Raw genomic sequence first — 15,558 nt, forward strand, 5'->3', positions numbered from 1 at the left:
AAGCATGCTGTGTGGTGAAGCACAATGCAGAGAGGGTTACAAAAGAACAATATTATTAAAAACATTCATTTGGACTTACAGGTTTGAGAGACTTCACAGGTGACGTTTGACCTAAAAGACAAAAAGAGAATGCAATTACTATTAATAAAGCAGGACCAGTAGTCTTATAAAACAAAAATATAAATAAATAAATAAAATGTGTGTAATTATTTATCATCTATATGAGCATCTATATTACAGTCCCTGCTTTCTGAACCTCGTAAGATTATTGGAGAAATGTTCTGTATTAACAGAGACACCACGCTCCACAACGAACCCCTGCAGTCCAATAGAATCTCAAATGTTCTGTATTAACAGAGACATCGCGCTCCACAATGAACCCCTGCAGGAAGTACAATGGCACCTCAAGCCCTGGTTGTCAGAAGTACTGTAACAGGAGTTCAGAGAGTTCTTCCGTGGAATGGTAAGGATGGTTATTTTTCACAAATGTAGTACTACAGGTGCAAAACAAATACATCCCAAAAGTAGACAAATCAAAATCAAACTAAAACAAAATGACCAAAATGGTTTAATAGATCAATAAAAATATTCAGAGAAAAAAAAGGCACTTTACAGAGCGTTTAAAAGGGACCAAGAATAAAGTACACAGAAAGAGCACACAGAACTGCAAACACAAGTCAAAAAGGAAGTTAGAAAGGCCAAGAGAGAGATAGAAATGAACATTGCTAAGGGGGCTAAAACCAATTCCAAACAGTTTTTCCAATATTATAATAGCAAGAGAACATTCAAGAGGAGGTAAAATGTCTAAGAGAAACACATGACAAAATCACAGATGAAGAGAAAAAAAATAGCAAATATATTAAATGATTACTTTTCACAAGTTTTTACAAAGGAGGTTACGGACAACATGCCCCACATGTCAACCAGTTCCTATCCAGTTTTAAATAACTTTAGCAGTTATTTATAAACCTCTAACCAAGACCACGCAACAGTTTCTTGAGACAGGGGTTGTACCGAAAGACTGGAAAATTGCAAATGTAATACCAATCCACAAAAAGGGAGACAAAACCGAACCAGGTAACTACAGACCAACAAGCCTGACTTCTATTATATGTAAAAACTTATGGAAACTATAACAAGATCCAAAATGGAAAATTACCTCTATGGTAACAGTATCCAGTCAGCATGGTTTTAGGAAAGGGAGGTCGTATCTAACTAACCTGCTTGATTTTTTTCCGAGGACGCAACGTCGACAATGGATAACTGCAAAGCGTATGACGTGGTTTATTTAGATTTCTAGAAAGCTTTTGACAAAGTTGCATAGAAGATTAATTCTCAAACTGAAAGCAGTAGGGATTCAAGGAAATGTATGCACATGGACTAAGGAGTGGTTAACATGTAGAAAACAGAATGTACTGATTAGAGGAGAAACCTCAAAATGGAGCGAAGTAACCAGTGGAGTACCACAGGGATCAGTATTACGTCCTCTGCTATTCCTAATCTACATTAATGACTTAGATTCTGGTATTGTTAAATTTGAAGATGAAATAAAAATAGGGGGAGTGGCAAACACAGTTGCAGCAGCAAAGGTTATTCAAAATGATCTAGACAGCATTCAGAACTGGGCAGTCACATGGCAAATGACATTTAACCCTTTGCAGTCCATTTATTCAGCGCCTGTCAGGCGCGTCAGGGCCAATTTATTTTCATACAAGCTGTTTATTTTACACGCGCTGTTTAAAAGTAATTTTATTCACAGTAAAACAGGTTTAAAAGGGCCTGCATATTTCAGTACTGCATCTCCAGCCCTGCCCCACTCCTTGTTCACTGTATTTATCACCTCTCTCTTCAGAGTAATGCATACTGGTAAATCATCTCCTGATCACTCGGTTTATCACCAAACTCCTCAATAACATCCAAGAAGTCATTATTTTATTACTATAACATCTAAAAAATCTCTGCAAATGTCTGTGATATTCTTTGAGCGCTGGATGCAGACGCAGCTGTCTTGTTTGTTATGTCTGTGTTAGGTCTGTGGTGAAGGGACTATGCGTATTGTTCAGATCAGCCTCCTGTTAGTTGTTTTGTTTTTTTCCTGTTTCTTTCGGCTTCACTCGGCCATTGAAAGCTTTTCTCTGCTTTTTCCAGAGAAAAAACAAGTAGGGACCTGTTCGTGACGTCTTTTTGATGATGTCGGACAGGTTCCGACATTGGACCGGAAAGGAAAAATTGTAATGTCGGACCTGTCCCGTCTTAGGACCGCAAAGAGTTAATATAGAAAAGTGTAAGGTACTGCATGCAGGCAAAAGAAATGTCCATTATGAATACATATGGGAGATACTGAAATTGAAGAAGGAGTCTATGAAAAACACCTAGGAGTTTATGTAGACTGAGAAATGTCTTCATCTGGACAACGTGATTCAAACATTGACAATTCGAAAAGGTATTGACAATGTCGACCCAAGGGAATTTTTCAACCTGAAAAAAAGATACAAGGGCCAGGGGTCACAAATGGAGATTCGATAAAGGGTCATTCAAATAGAAGGCCACAGTATCCCCTTCCATTTGGTCTGTGCTTTTATCACTGTAAAAGACAAAACCTCAACCGTAGTGGTCATTACTTAAGTGGAAACATTTATTGACCCAACATCCTGGCTAATCATACCCTGCCAAAAAACACAAGCTGACCAGCTTAATTGTTTACGCCTGATTTATTGCCCGCCCCCTATAGGATAAGTTACATAAATCAAGAAGCCCATTTTGCAATCCTACTGCACTGTGAGAGGCTGGCTCATTACAATGCATAAATTTGAAGTGCAGGATGTTATCGACTGAAGGTTACAGAATATTTAGCAAGCAAGCGATCTGAGGGTAAAATAGAAAACAAAACTGGCTCCCTCCCCATGCACAGCTACATACAGTCACACATGCGAAGTGCATGTACTGTTGTATTTGTTTGGCTTCTGTGCATCTCCTAGGATATGATTGAAAATATTACACCCCAAGGGTTTGTCCAGGAGGCCGAAGAATTAAAAACAGTTACAACAGTGCTTGTCAAAAAGATGATCACATTTTAATGACCTTTCACACGCACACATTCATACATGCATCTTGGAAAGTTAACCATTCAGCAAACTATTTTTAAAGAAAACATTTCCAGTGTGAACTGTGGGTAATTGGGCTTGTACAAAGTTACTTCCTAATTCCTTGCATCAGGCTATCAGGAGGTCCCAGGATGGAATCAAAACAAAGACTGATCTGGTATTTAAAACAGCCTGAAGAAAAAAAAAGGAAGGTCCTTCCTTTGGGAATAACACCATTAGCAATCGTAAATGTTATACATCATCCATCCTGCATGTTCAAAGACACATTTCAGTTCAGCTTTCTGTACAAGACACTCACTTTATCCTTCTGATGTCTGCTATTGAGACTCACCAATAGATTCGTACAGCAGCATTTCAACGATACACTGATACTGAGGCATACAATATACAATCAGTTTCTGTTCATGTGAACCATGGGTTAATACGATGGAATAAGGTATGCACACAGTATGTTAATGTGATAGGACAGGAGTTGTAATTGTTTGGCTTCTGTGTATTTTGCCAAAGTCTACTTGTATATAATTGAAAATGAATCAATTAATCAATCAATATTTATTTTATATACTGCCTTTCATAGTGGCCCACCATCACAAAGCGCTTTACAAGATAGTGAGGAACAAGGTATAACAGAATAAACAAAGTGAAATTCAGGGCATAGTTCAGACAGCAGAATTAAAAGGTTACAACAGCGCTTGTGAAAAAGAATTTAATGATCTTGCTCACACACGCACGCATCTACAATAAAAACTGTTTATTTATAGCTTTAGATTTATTCCTTTAAGGAGATAACGGTGTAGAGAATTGACGGTAAGCATTCCACAAGGGTTGAAAACCAACAGCATTGCACTGGAAAGCACTTCATTCAACAGCCGAAGCCAGTGTGAAGTCAGTATCAGATCACTTGCAGTGCAAAGAACAATCCTCCTATAAAGCAATAACACATGATCTGTCCCTCCAGGTGGCAGTAATCTTATTGTGCTGTTAACTTTACCCTGCATGCAAGTGTAACATATCTACCGTGAAACCCAATCCCCACACTTCCCAGCATGCCTATTAATCCCGTCGCAAGCTGATGACATTGAAAAACAAAGGCAAGAGGAGAGGAGGCAAGCCAGAGGCCTGATATTTCTTTATCTTGTCTTGCTACTCGTTCAGATACTTGAGGCGAAAGACACTGCAGTCTCTCAGTGTGTTTATCAGACAGCTCATCTGAGCCTGCCCAGTCTGTTATGATCCCTAAAGCATTTCAAGCCTCCTTATATGACTATCAAGGCACAGAAAGAGAGCAGTTTAAAGTGCTCAGGATGCTGCTGTTCCTCAGAATCACCCTGCAGTATTTATTAAAGCACGCCATGCTTCTGTTAGGGGATTATTTATTTTGTGAAAAGAATAAAACAGATTTTTTGTCAATGAACTCACCTCCTCTAAGGACCAGAACTGACACTTCACTTCCCACAGGAAACTCCTTCAGGATGTCTACTACTTGCCCGTGGGTCAGCGTCTGGACGTTCTGTCCACTGATCTCCTTGAGGACGTCTCCCTTCAGCAGGCCTTTGCACCACTGGCAGTCCAGGATCATCTTGACTTTCTGCCCTAGAGGACTGTCTGCGATGGCAAAGCCAAACCCATTGGGGCCCTTGACCAGCGACACAGGCACCAGCTCTGGCTGCAGGAGCCCAGTGGAGGCCACGGAAGACCTGTTCTCAGGGTGCTCAGCCAGAGGCCCGTTGAAGCGTCCGTTGGGAAGGGCTTTGATGACTGGCCTCCCGTTCTGATCGCTGGGGATGAACTGCAGCTCCTGAGAGCCGTGCATGGGTTCCCCCTTGGTAAGCAAGGGCTGCCCGTTGATCAAGGGGGTGGCAGTGACGATGTCGCTGCTCGGCTCGCTGCCAGTATCTTCAGGCAGAGGGTACCCCCGACACAGAACCATGTCCACGTACTGGTTCACAGCGATGGACTGGAACATCTGGACCACGTCTGCATGTGTCTTACCAAGGACACAGGTGCCATTTATATCAACAATAACATCACCTACAAAAGAAAGCAAGTTGGCTATGGTTGCAGCATTCTAGGTGACTTGTACAGCAGATAATATATTTATACTGAACTGATTTAGCTTTTCCAAATAAGCCCTTGGTGTTGTAACAGGTAGGACAATGTGCACTTCCACGAGTTGTGATTAGGTTCTGGGAGCACTTGGAATGGTGGCCCTTTCTACCACACTACACCGAACACTAAACTGAGGATTGATGCTTACAACTAGACATCTGACTTTCCCAGACAAGGTGTCCTGGGCTTTGAACAGAGCTTTAGAACTGGCAGCAAACAATTACATTATAAATCTGCTGATAAAAAATTACAGTTTTTAAAATACAAACCAGCACTCCCACGTCCATCTAACTTTCCTTTTTGATTGAGCAGTGAGCTACCAGTCTGCTAGATGGAGCCGTTGACCTCTTACGGTGTCTTCAAATGACACTAAAGCATCAGTTTCTCTCCAAAATGCAGCTACAGCATATCCCTTCATTACTAGACCCTCAAGGAAGATCAATTGCATGCAATAAGAACTCATTGAGTAGGTCTTTTAAAAGACTATCTTTACATTCTAATTAGTCTTGGAGGAAGACCTCTAGAAACAGTGCATGTGCATACACATGAGTAACAGATGGACACTGTCAATGCACCAATGGAAATAGCTACATTGGACTCTAACTGACATACTTATGGGTGACCCAACCAAGAAAAATGGGGTCCATCAGCAAATGTGCACAAAATATTTCAGAGAATATAATGGCTTTGTTAAAAAAATCATTGTCAATAAATCATTGGAAGGTACACATTTGAATCCCAGCATTCAGCCCCGATTCCCAGGCTCAGTGCTCACCGGATACTATCTTGGTGTCCTGCGCGGCTGGCCCGTCTTTGAGCACATTCTTGATCTGCAGGAACTCATCGGACCGGTCCCCCCCGATGATGGTGAAGCCAAAGCCCAGGTTACTCTTCCTCAGGGCTGTGCGGACCATCGTGCCCTGCAGCTGGGAGGGGTCCCGGGTGAACAGGGATCTTTCTGCATCTGAACAGCAAGAAATAAGGAGGTTAGGCAGTGCTTCCTTCTCTTTCTATAATGATCAGCAGATGGTGCAGTGATAAGAACACTCGCCAGTCACCTCCAGGGCAGAGGGTCGATTAAGAGCTTGGACAGTGAGAAAAGAGGTCTGGTGGTCTCACCCAGCACTTTCCAAGAAGAAGAAGAAGAAGAAGAAAGATAATATGTGGTTTGAAGGCTCAGAGTGATAGTTTAATGATTCGGCCAGAAACGGTCTTGCCAAAAAAAATTAGCAACCAGCCAATTAGTCAACCTCATGGCCAAAAGCACTTCAGCCTATAATCTAGAACCCTTTCTACTTCCACAAGGCTTGTGCTGTTCCGCGTCCCATTCCATGCACAGCACTTCATCCCACTCTAGTAGGATTCTGCAGAGCAGTTTACTGCAGTGAGCTCCATAAATCACAGACCGTTCCGTGCCACCATAATCAGTGACTAGAACCAATATATGTTAAGCCATGTTGAGGCAGCAATATAAACGTCCTATATAGTTCCACGTTCTTGTTATTGATTACAAAACTGGAGCAATGAGCTGAACAGCACTCCACCGTTTCAGAGGAATTAATAAGATTAATAAAGAAAGAAAGGCTTTACACATAAAAGAACCCCAGAAGAACCCAGAAGTCATGGACAGCTTCTTTCAGTACTATGTGTAGTTCTGTATTGTATCTGATCAGGGGCTTTTTTCAATGACTCTTCATCCCCACAGCTGCTTCCATTCAGTGCTAATGCTTCTCATTTTAAAATATTCCTCACATCGCTGCTCAAGCATGGTTTGACACGCAGGCAGGCAATAAGTAGCAGCAGTAACTTAACATTGGCAACTTAACTGCTGTGAATTATTGGTGGACTTCGAGGGAAGTGGAACTCTGCCTGCAATGATTTTTATAAACAATGTATAGTTGTATAGAAGCTAAAAAGAATGCAGCCTACAGGAGCCCTGGCACTGCTCAACTAAATCTCCTTTTATTGTGCTAATTCATTTTTCTTGGGTCTGGATTACAAATTGCCACCCCTTCTCATGTTTGTGAGATGCAGGCATTTTGACTGTGCCAAGTCGAATCCTTCCAAATATTAAACTTAAGGATCAGAAACAAAGGCTGTTTTCACACTCCAGACCCCCTGAACTCCAGCCTGGCTCAGGGGGAGACACGGAGAGCTCACCGATTCCTGGGCACTGGGGATCTGCCAGGGGTGCAGAACACATTGAAGACCACTTCAATTCACTCTTTATCCTATTTGTAATTTAGGGAAAATGCAAATCCACACCAGAACTGTTGCAGTGTAAATTAAAGTCTAGCAGAGTGTTCTAATGCTAGAAGCCTAGTGCAGGACTGATGGCACTTCATGATGTCACAATGGAAACTGAAGACACACCTCGAAAGGGGATTGCAGTGCTCTCTGCCTGCATACTGCACATGCATTGCATATGTAATACAGATTTCAAATGCAGTTCATTATTAATACAACACATGAAAGAGAGCCTCAGAGTCCTGGCTCAATACAAACAGCAGACAGTTTCTGTGTGCTGTAGGGCATCATGTGATCTTAAAATAATCTTTTCTTGCTGCCGACAGAGACAAAGGCTGTGAAATCACACAACGAGCGTATGCAGCCACTTCATTTGTAAGACCCCCCCTGCGCCCACCAGAAATAAGAATTCTGCTTTAAAAAAAAGTAATTTCATCAAATTGGTTCAGCAAATGCTTCAGTAGGCAATTGATTTACTCCTGCTCTGCTATTCAGCTTGTAGAATGGATGTCTGAATGGAATTTGACTGCAGTGACCTTGACTCCAAGTAGACTGTCACTGTGCAAAAAGGGGGGAGAGACTGCAGAAAGATTGCACAGACTGTCTTCACATCCTCACAATGCATAGCACAGGCTGTCCACAGCTTCACTGCCACACAATGCATAGCACAGACATAGCACATCTGCCAGTGTGAAGATAGGGGCTAACACACCTGTTAATCTGGCATTAATACACAATTAATGGAAAGACTATCAGTACTCTCAAAAATGAAACTATTCATACTGGATTTCCCTGGGATCTAAGTCTAAGCCAGTAGCAGAGGGATTCACAACCAGTTCATCAAACCACTAGGCAGCATTGCTTCATTTAACTTTTATAAAGTCTAAAAATCAACAAAAGGGACTCGACAGAGTGCCATTAGGAATTCGCTGCTTTTTCATTTCCTAAGAGTGAAGGACACTCTTCCTCTCAGACTCGGCTCTCATCACAGCTTCCAGATGAACAGCTGCCCTGAGCCCCGACTGGGTCACTAGTCAAAGCTTCATCCCCTTTGATCCAACAAGACTCTGAAACATCAATACTGTAGGGGCGAGCGGGCTGACATACAGCCATCTGCTATTCATCAGAGTATCCCAGTTTAATATTTCATACAGATACCGGTAGCCTTAAATTAAGAATACTCTAAACAAATGTCTTTACAAGTGCTTGGATAAAGGGCTGAATAAGAATTCCAAGTTGAAACCCTTATTCTGATAATATTCCTACAGTACAGGTCGGAAAGAGCAAGCTTGTTAACATGAACAGAGCTGCCCTGGTTCCACACAGAGCATAAAGTCACTGGAGAAACACACCACGGAGGTGGCTGCTGTGTGTACATATACACACACCTTATATCTATTGAGATATACTACCTTGTTCACACAGAGCCTTGTGTAAATCAGCAGGCAATTGGTTACAAAACAACCCTCAAACAAAAGTTGTACGCTGTATGAAAACACCACAGCTAGCACACACTGCCACTATGCTGTGTGTGTGTGTGTGGTGTATGTATGTATGCATATGTAAAACATCAAAACCGGGTCCATCTAATTGCATTGATCCCATTATGCAGGAGTTTCATAATCAGCACTGCACACTACTGAAATTCTTCCCAGGTTTTCTGGAAACCGCCCTGTGCTCATCCAAGGTAATGCATGCTAATTAACTTGGAATGTTTGCTCACCACTTCAAAGAGACCACCTGTTGGACAGCACTGCAGTAGATCAAAAGGGGTTTTTATCAACTTACAGACTCTATACTTAGGGCTTCTGTTTTTCGGGTTTTATTAATCGTATTTTTCATGCTTATTTTTGACTATTTTGGAGTTTTATGTAAATCGTTTTTTTTCAGGGCTTTCGTTTTTGATATACTGTATGAAATTAGTGTTTCGATTCCTTTCCAAAATGTTTGAGCATTTTTTAGTTTTTTTTTGTGTCAAAATATGTATAGCAGTAACTCGACAGTACTTGCACACTTAGGTTGTACCTGCTTTCCTTTGCTGTCTTCCACAATGAAATCCCTATAGTCACGGGCACATTCTCCTGGGGTTTTTGTGTGGAGGCATTTTTGTATATTTCTCCACAATTCTGTTTTAAATCCTCCGTATCTTAACTGTAATACAGCTTTAAATCCCGCTAACAAGTCTCCATCCTGATTGTAATCTCTCCAATTGAAATGTAGGAATCTGCTGTCACTCAGTAGTTGGGGCGGGTTTAAAGTCTTCAGAACAAATCAGTCAAGAAGGCGGGACATTGCTCAACAGCACTGGGAAATGTACTAATTATTATTTTTGTAGTAAGTTTTATTTTTTAATGTAAAAAGGGTACATTCAATGTGGATTGATGAACCATTTCCACAGTTTTTCCTGTGTTTATTGGCTATTCATTTATTTTTTGTATCGGGGGGGTGTTTTATCGGTTAAAACCAAAAATCAGAAGCCCTATCTATACTCTACCTGTAGGTGGCACTGCTGCCTGCTGGGGTTTATCCAGGCCTTCCTGGGTCAGTTTCTTCTTTGCTTCGAGCACCGGGTTTTCAAACTGGGTCTTCTGGTTGATGTGACTGAAATATCATGAAAACCATCACCATTTCTTTGTGGTAAACTACTGCAGCATGTGTGCTTGTGGATCTTGATGCTCCTGCTGAAGAGTGTGCAAAGCCTCTTCCTATTACACCACAAATACACGAACCTCGTACTTCTCACAGGAGTTTCCACTGATCTCTGACTATGAGATGGACTATTAATGTCAACTTGTCTGTATCAATATACCATGTGCTATACAATATGAAAGACACCTCCAATGATATTGTAGTTAGAAAAACTAAAAGACAGTAAAGTAATCCCTTCCCTGCTCGATCTCATGTAATGCATAACCCTTCTACTGCCTAAGGACTGTATATTATTTTATGACTCATACACTGAATGTTAAAAAAATATAGAATTCATCTACAAGCTTTTAGCTCTGATTAAACTGTGTGCTGTTCTGTGCAGTCTTCGTATTCATGAGGAGTATCTTCATGTTTCATGTGGTGCTGATGAGGTAACGCTGTTAACTGCCTGTGGATCTTACTCAACGTAGTAGGTTCCGTACTGGGGGTCCTCTATCTTCTCCCAGCCATAAGGAAGCTCTGTGGATGAAAGAGAGAAGATTTCACAAGTACGGCTCCTGAGAGGTGAAGAGTTTAACATTCAGGGAAACACTGAGACTCGAAGAAAAAAAAAATACTGGATTCAATAACATTTCAGTAACACCTATAATGAAATTAAATACAATAAATAACAACAAGTTAATGATTCTAGACCTTCAGTAAAATATTTGCCCCGCCAGGTATGGCATGGTGCCAGTCAGACTCATTAAGAGAACAATGTTCTTGCTATCGTTTATTTTAAAAGCCTTTGCCTGATGGATGGATGATCATTTTGAAACTGACTGTAACCTTTAAGCTGCTATACAAAAATGAAATATTTATGCACAATGCTTTAGTACAGAACCCCTAAAGGGACATGGTGTGAATAATAATAATAATAATAAAAAATGTTAGTATCTCGTGTGCATGAGTTAGTAGTTAGAACTTGTAAGATATTGTGGTAGCCTAATCTGATTCTCTTCTTTTTTTCATGTCTCTCTCTGTCTTTGCAATGCTGTCATATTGGCAGATGAGCTACATTTTGCGTTGCAGTTGCTCCACTTTCTGAAAACAAAAGCAGGATGGGGCTCGATCACCAATGTGTCAGTCCCAAAAATAACTTGCAAATCACTGAGTCACGCATGACTCAATTTACTCCTCACCATGAAGACTTTCATAGCGTAAAACAGCTTTCTCTTCTCTTCAGGAGCTGTGAAATGTTGTACGACGTAGCCCACTGTATAATGGAAAGGGCGTATACGTACATTTTTCTTCATGATAAATCGAGATAATTAAGTCTCAGATCCTGAAACATGACCCAAATTATCATTTGCTTTGGTAGATGGGTGAAATGTTCCAGACAGTAAGCGATTACAATTGGATGCTAAATAATGTATTTACGTAAAAACAGCACGCGTCTAAAAGCACACCAGTTTTGCATAGTTGTTATTCCATGAGGAATACGGTGACTGTCTCCTAAAATATCTGCAGAGAACACCCGGAGCCTGCTGCAGCCAGCAAGATAGCATCTGACCCTTAGAAGTAACCCCAGGGGTACGTGGACCCCCGCTTGAAAACCCCTGTTCTAACTGAAGAGCTTGTGAGGTGAGACTTGGTCTCAAATACTTTTTTCGTTCGCGGGGGAACACCATTAACAAATCATCAAATCAGATAGATCAGATCAGAGATTGGGTGAAATTAATCTCTGTGGTCAGCCAATGGTGTGAATGATACCACCCCCTCGCTTTGATTGACACGGGTGCCTTCAGCAGCAATGAAATGTAAAAAGAAAAGGGAAGGGGGAAATGAAAATGTCAAAGAAGAAATGTAAAAGGCCAAAATGAAATATAAAAAGCAACTGGGAAAATAAACTAATTTAAAGTAGAGACATTTATTTATTTAGATATTTATGTATGTATTTATTTTTTTTTTGGCATAAAATATCCTCCATACTTTAATATCATTTGCACGCACTTTCTGTATCGTTCTTGGCTAAAGGAGTGTGAAATATACACAACAAGCCCTATTCAGCAAATGAAACGATGTTGCTATTCAGCAAATGAAACGACGTTGCTATTCAGGATCATTTTGTAAGTCAGTAACCCGCGTCCCAGAAAGGCGATTGTTCAAATGAACCCACCCCCGTTCATGCAGGTCGGTGTCATTGAGCAGGACTGAAATCCCCTCATCCTCGCGGTGCTCTCCGCCAGCACCATGATAAAGCTCCCAGGTGGCCTCCACATACCTCCATCGTCACACTTCTCAACATGATAAAGCACCCAGGTGACCTCCACATACCTCCATCGTCACACTTCCCACTATAAGAAAGCACCCAGATGACCTCCACATACCTCCATAGTCACATTTCCCACTATAAGAAAGCACCCAGGTGACCTCCACATACCTCCATCGTCACACTTCTCACTATGATAAAGCACCCAGGTGACCTCCACATACCTCCATCGTCACACTTCCCACTATAAGAAAGCACCCAGATGACCTCCACATACCTCCATAGTCACATTTCCCACTATAAGAAAGCACCCAGGTGACCTCCACATACCTCCATCGTCACACTTCCCACTATAAGAAAGCACCCAGATGACCTCCACATACCTCCATCGTCACACTTCCCACTATGATAAAGCACCCAGGTGGCCTCCACATACCTCCATCGTCACACTTCCCACTATGATAAAGCACCCAGGTGGCCTCCACATACCTCCATCGTCACACTTCTCACTATGATAAAGCACCCAGGTGACCTCCACATACCTCCATCATCACACTTCTCACTATGATAAAGCACCCAGGTGGCTTCCACATACCTCCATCATCACACTTCTCACTATGATAAAGAACCCAGGTGGTTTCCACATACCTCCATCATCACACTTCTCTGGGGGCTTGGCTTTCTTAGCCAGGCGAGGGTCAAGCCAGGTGGTTGTTTTTGTGTTGTGGCTATGGAGAGAAGGGAAATGATATACAGCACATCATATGAAGAGACTCTCTGGAGAGCTATTTTATATTTCAATTGACATGAATCAAGAACGGAAAACAGCATGCAATACAGAAAGTAATGCAAACAGGATTTCTATGTGATGCACTTTCCTAGTACATTTTGGAGTACTCTACAGTGAATACAAAAAAAAAAAAAAAAAACAACTACAATGCTGCAATAACTTGTTACATTTGGTTTATGTATGCTCTTTTCAATACTTATCAATTGTACTGATATAGCTGTTCATTATTATTATTATTATTATATTATTTTATATTATTATTATTATTATTATTATTATTATTATTATTATTAGTACTACATTTTGGTCGCAGCACAGTTAGAAAGTTACCATGTAAAAGGGACAACAACAACCTTTACAAAATAGTTCATGATCTCAGCTCAGCCTCAAAGACAGCCGGACTCACTCGATGAAGTAGATCATTCCTGACTCAGTGTGGGCCATCTCCCAGTTCTTGGGCAGAGGCTCCTGACTCTCATCTCTTGGCAAGGAGTTCCAGACCCTGAAATCCATGGAGCTGTTGGACTGAGTATAACTTGGGACTGTCTTCCTCCATTCAGATGAATCCTTGTCCTCTGAAAAAGGTCATTTTAATAAGAATAATAACAGAAATAAACGGTCCGCTGTACTGCAGTGCATTCTTTGGACTGATCGTCGCGCTGATGACAACTCTGTTTCCATGACTTCGCAACCACACTATTTCAATCCTCAGGGATCAATACAGCGAACCTGTATGTGACATGCAAATATACACTATGTGATTTGATTAAATCACCAGCCTTTCCCCTCAACTCAGTTTGCCTGTCTCAACACTTCGAGGGTAGTACACACATACACAGGTTCCAGAACACAGTGACTCTGATGTGTCCAGAGATTTGTAGGACAGCATGTTAATAAGCTATTCTGATAAGAGTGTTTAATCCCCCATCTCACACAATTTCAGACTTCAGGCTTGAACAGATCACTGATGGGAAGGCAGTCTGTTGAATAATCGCTGCTTTGTTATATGAGCCCTTTGGCCCCGGTGGAAACTGGGAAATAGTTTTCTCATGATTAGCGACGGCTGCTCTTGTTACAGTGCGAAAGAATTGAAAGTAAACATCACATTAGGTAAGGATTAAAACTGGCTTGGTAAAGGGAAGAGGCCTTACTAGTAATGCACCCATTATAGAGGGGTCATATAAGTGTAACACACAGAGGTATGACAAAGCTGTACAACTGGAACCAATTATGTGCTCATAGTTTTAGGACAAGTTTCAATGATTCAGTCTTACAGTGCTGGATACTCTGAATGCCTTTATTTTTTCTTTAAATCTATAACTAAAACCACAGAGAATGAAAAGTGGAGCAGGTGAACGAATACATGGACTGACCGGTGACCCCGTTGACCGAGGGTTTGTCCTCGTCCTCTTCCTCCTCCGGCGCTGCACTATCATTCCGCTCCATCTTGCTGACGGAGGTGGTTCGTTTCCGCTGGACCTCACTACCAAACTCCTCATCGAACAGAACCTGGTCCACTAGGTCCGGCTGTATGGGACTGGGTTCAGCAGGAGGCTTCGGGGTGCCATAGTAATTACCTGACAGGAAACACACACAGTTACAGCACTAGCTCCCCCAACACTGACTCTCCAGTACCCTCACCGGTCAATTTTTTTGGAGATTGTTTTAAATCAAGAATTTTTTTTTTAGTTTTAACTTTGCATTGCTTTCCAGTGAACGCAATATACATCATTATAGACAGCCTCGGAGACACTGTCTGTAAACCAAGAGAGAGACTGCAATACAAATAATAATTCAAATAACTGAATGATGGTGAGCTGATTTTGATGACGACACACTTTTGACAGAGGAAGGTTTAGTTGCAAGGACACTAATTATCACTGCCAGGGTACAGCCTGTTTGAAAAACAAAGAGTCATCTCCATGAATACTAATGGCCTTTTTTTCCCCACAGATTACTTCATAACAAAAGATTCCAGCAAAGGAACAGGTTGGGTTAGTTCTTCATTCCACACTGGTATCCAAACATCAAGAGACATTGACCAACACGTCATCCTGAAACGATTCATAGTTAAAGATCTGCTGGGTCCAGAGTCGGATGACTTGCTGATAAATGAAAACAGGTCCTGTTCAAACAAACATTTATTCCAGGGCTGGTCAAAATCAATCTATTTTAAAAGTCAGAATTGTGTCAATGAAAGACTGCACTTCTTTGTACTTTATATTCTGTTTGTCAGCTCAGTGTTTCCCAAGCGCCAGACTGTGCACTCCAGCAGTCTGGGACAGAATTAGAAAAGAAATGCCTACCAAGGGTAAACCCAACACCTATTTTTAAATAACATTATTGTTTTTTCAAAAGGCATACAAGGCTAGTGAATGACCCAGTGCAGCAGCTAGCTCCTAACTGTC

At 41.3% G+C, this 15,558-nt stretch overlaps 1 protein-coding gene across 4 annotated transcripts in view; it reads right to left on the reverse strand.

Annotated features, from left to right (window-relative positions):
• LOC121304675 (membrane-associated guanylate kinase, WW and PDZ domain-containing protein 3-like) overlaps positions 1-15,558 on the reverse strand; it is a 93,522-nt gene that overhangs the window by 12,673 nt on the left and 65,291 nt on the right. For all 4 annotated transcript variants that reach the window (XM_041235939.1, XM_041235942.1, XM_041235941.1 and 1 more), the window contains exons 4-11: positions 14,524-14,727; positions 13,557-13,725; positions 13,009-13,088; positions 10,571-10,628; positions 9,955-10,061; positions 5,989-6,177; positions 4,524-5,135; positions 80-111 (exon numbers count right to left, since the gene is read on the reverse strand). In XM_041235939.1, coding sequence (XP_041091873.1) covers positions 80-111; positions 4,524-5,135; positions 5,989-6,177; positions 9,955-10,061; positions 10,571-10,628; positions 13,009-13,088; positions 13,557-13,725; positions 14,524-14,727 — 1,451 coding nt within the window. The remainder of the gene's footprint in view (positions 1-79; positions 112-4,523; positions 5,136-5,988; positions 6,178-9,954; positions 10,062-10,570; positions 10,629-13,008; positions 13,089-13,556; positions 13,726-14,523; positions 14,728-15,558) is intronic.

The sequence above is a fragment of the Polyodon spathula genome, chromosome 39, assembly GCF_017654505.1.
Source record: "Polyodon spathula isolate WHYD16114869_AA chromosome 39, ASM1765450v1, whole genome shotgun sequence".
NCBI classification, from domain to species: domain Eukaryota; kingdom Metazoa; phylum Chordata; class Actinopteri; order Acipenseriformes; family Polyodontidae; genus Polyodon; species Polyodon spathula.